The sequence below is a fragment of the Anopheles darlingi genome, chromosome 3 (assembly GCF_943734745.1).
Source record: "Anopheles darlingi chromosome 3, idAnoDarlMG_H_01, whole genome shotgun sequence".
NCBI classification, from domain to species: Eukaryota; Metazoa; Arthropoda; class Insecta; order Diptera; family Culicidae; genus Anopheles; species Anopheles darlingi.
Window position 1 is genome coordinate 555,001 of NC_064875.1, and position 2,500 is coordinate 557,500.

Here is a 2,500-nt window from a genome sequence, read left to right on the forward strand (position 1 = left end):
GGGTTTAAGAGTCAGGGGGTAAGACACTTGACGCGTAACGCAGGGTAACGGAACATAACAACTCGACGTAAACAAGCGGACTTGGAAATTGGAAATTCTCGGTTTTTCTGCAATTATTCATGGCCAATCACAAGAAAAGCGAGCCAAATATCAGCAAATACTTTGCCAATGATCCTCCCAGTTGTTTCGACTCTTTAACGGCGGACGAGGGTAAGTAAAGTGCGGAAACCCGAAGCAAACGGATCCGGCAAACTCATGTTCTCTGCTCGTTTTGTTTCAGATCGTTCGGGCGGTGGTGCGGGAGGGACCGTGCCTGATTCCTATCTATCTTACGATTATCTGGCCAATAATGTGGAATCCCGACCTTATTCCTCGGTTCCGGACAGTCTGCGTGATTTGTGGGAATCCCCGCGAGCACCCGCTGCTGGGTCGCCACCCGTACTGACCATGCCGGGAGTGAGCGTGGCCACTGATCTTACTGACCCGATTCAAGAGGCCGTTGGGTTGCTGGTGGACGCAAACGAGGCACAGCAACGTCGACTTCTTCTTCCAGACAACGTGACGCAGGACGAAAGAGGCCTTCGCGAGTTGATCGAGAACGGGTGCTTCCGATCGGCCGTGAACCTGACGGCACGCTTGCTTACGATCAAGCAGCAGGGTTTTGGCCACGCCGGGCACGCGGTTAAACATAGTCCACACTCACTGCAGCTGTGGTTTACGCGGCTAGCATTGCTGGTGAAATTGGGCCAGTATGAAATTGCACGGGTCGAAGCGGAACCCTTCGGTACGCTCAACAATCCCGACGTGTTCTACGAGTTCTATCATCCGGATATGCACGCCGATCGTAAGGGCTCGATGGCACCGTTTGCATTCCGGTTACTGCTCGCCGACCTTCCCATCTATCTCGGGGCTCCACGAGTGGCGCTGGATCGACTCACCGAATTGCTGGCAATCGTGAGTCAAATCAAAGTCTACTTTGACCGTGCTACTGTGCCGCACGCGAAAGAGGCCGGAGAACTGTGGACCGCCCGGGAGAACCGTGTTCTACATTCCATCGTTAATTGTGCGCTGGTCGTGAAAGACTATGGCCTGGTAGAACAGCTGCTTGGCCGACTAACGGAATCTGCAGCATCGAACGTGCAACAAAAGCGAACCTTGCTGTCGGCCTGGGGCCGTATCCGTCTGCAATGTGGCGACATCATGGGAGCGGAAAGAAAGTTTGCCGAAGCTCGGCGATTAAAGGAAGAGTAAGTTCGACATGAGATGATCTACAGTGCGGTGGAGGCGAACATGAAATGCAACCATTTGTTTTTATTTTCCTAGTAAAACCTCAGCGGTTATCGATCTCATCGATCGTGGCTTGTTTGCTGTTGCTCAGAATGACTTCCAAGGAGCATTGGCTTTATTCCAGAAGGCATCGTCGTTGGCCCCTGCTAACACGATGCTTTACAATAACATGGGTGTTTGTCTGCTGTACTCGGGAAAGCTGAAGGAAGCGATCAGTATGTACGAAGGAGCCATCCAGCGCAATCCCAAACCCTGTCTGAACGAATCCCTGCTGGTTAACCTTTCCACACTGTACGAACTAGAATCGAACAACGCAAAAGAGAAGAAGATCAATCTGCTGAAGCTGGTCAACCGACATCGCGCAGACCTTACCGTTGGACTAGATGTCTGCCTCAAGCTGCAGACGATCGTTTAGTGTACGAAGGCACCATGCACCTTCAAAATAAAGACATTTCTTGTGATCTACCACGAATAATCATGCAGATGTCGTTGCTTACAAGCGGGAGGTATATGCGAGGCAGAAATGAGCCATGCTGCATGTGTCCTTGTCTCCTTTTTTGTCTGTCTGCTGCGTACCCATCTACCTCTTGAAATCGTTACCTTTCTGTCTCTCTTTCTATTTCTGCCTTTCCTTCTTCTCCGATCCTGGCGCCATGTGCCTTCGTAGCATCTATGTTGCGTGTACCTGCTTCTTGCCTTTTCCTCCCCCGGCTCATGGCGTTGGAATTTATGATTTTGTTATAAAAACTAACCGTCCCTCCACTGTGAAACGGTTAGTTCTCGTTTAGGGTGCATCACGAATTGGATCGTTGTGTCGAGAGAATGAAGACGATCGTGTGTTGCGTGCTGTCTGTGAATTTCATTCAACTAGTGATTGGTTCTGGTTTTTACATTGATAATGGAATCGATCAGACCGTTCGGGAGAAAAGTGTTGCGCTGCAGGAACGGCAAGAGATTGAACATGAAATATTGGAGCTGTTGGGACTTCCCGATCGTCCCAATACACAGCACGTCCATCCTTCGTTAAGGTAAGTGTAATTGGTGACTACGCTAGTTATGCTCCTCCTGGCTTAGCATTAACAAACTGGTGCATTCTCGTTGTCTTGTTAGGAAATCGGCTCCGCAGTTTTTACTTAACATTTATCATAAATTCACGGAGGAAAGCAATGGAGGACGAAAAAGACGGAAGCGATCAGGGACATCCGACGGTAGT

At 49.9% G+C, this 2,500-nt stretch overlaps 2 protein-coding genes across 2 annotated transcripts in view; both read left to right on the forward strand.

Moving 5' to 3' along the window:
- The first annotated feature begins 53 nt into the window (after positions 1–53).
- LOC125957116 (trafficking protein particle complex subunit 12) lies at positions 54–1,754 on the forward strand. The gene is made up of 3 exons (XM_049689562.1): positions 54–210; positions 281–1,247; positions 1,324–1,754. Exons 1-3 carry the CDS (start codon positions 120–122, stop codon positions 1,700–1,702), a joined length of 1,437 nt encoding a protein of 478 aa, XP_049545519.1. The 5' UTR covers positions 54–119; the 3' UTR covers positions 1,703–1,754.
- Positions 1,755–2,109: 355 nt separating this feature from the next.
- The window catches only part of LOC125957636 (protein 60A-like), a 1,372-nt gene continuing 981 nt past the window's right edge, over positions 2,110–2,500 (forward strand). The window contains exons 1-2 of the mRNA XM_049690481.1: positions 2,110–2,315; positions 2,452–2,500. The exon at positions 2,452–2,500 is cut by the window's right edge and continues 981 nt beyond it. Coding sequence (XP_049546438.1) covers positions 2,110–2,315; positions 2,452–2,500 — 255 coding nt within the window. The remainder of the gene's footprint in view (positions 2,316–2,451) is intronic.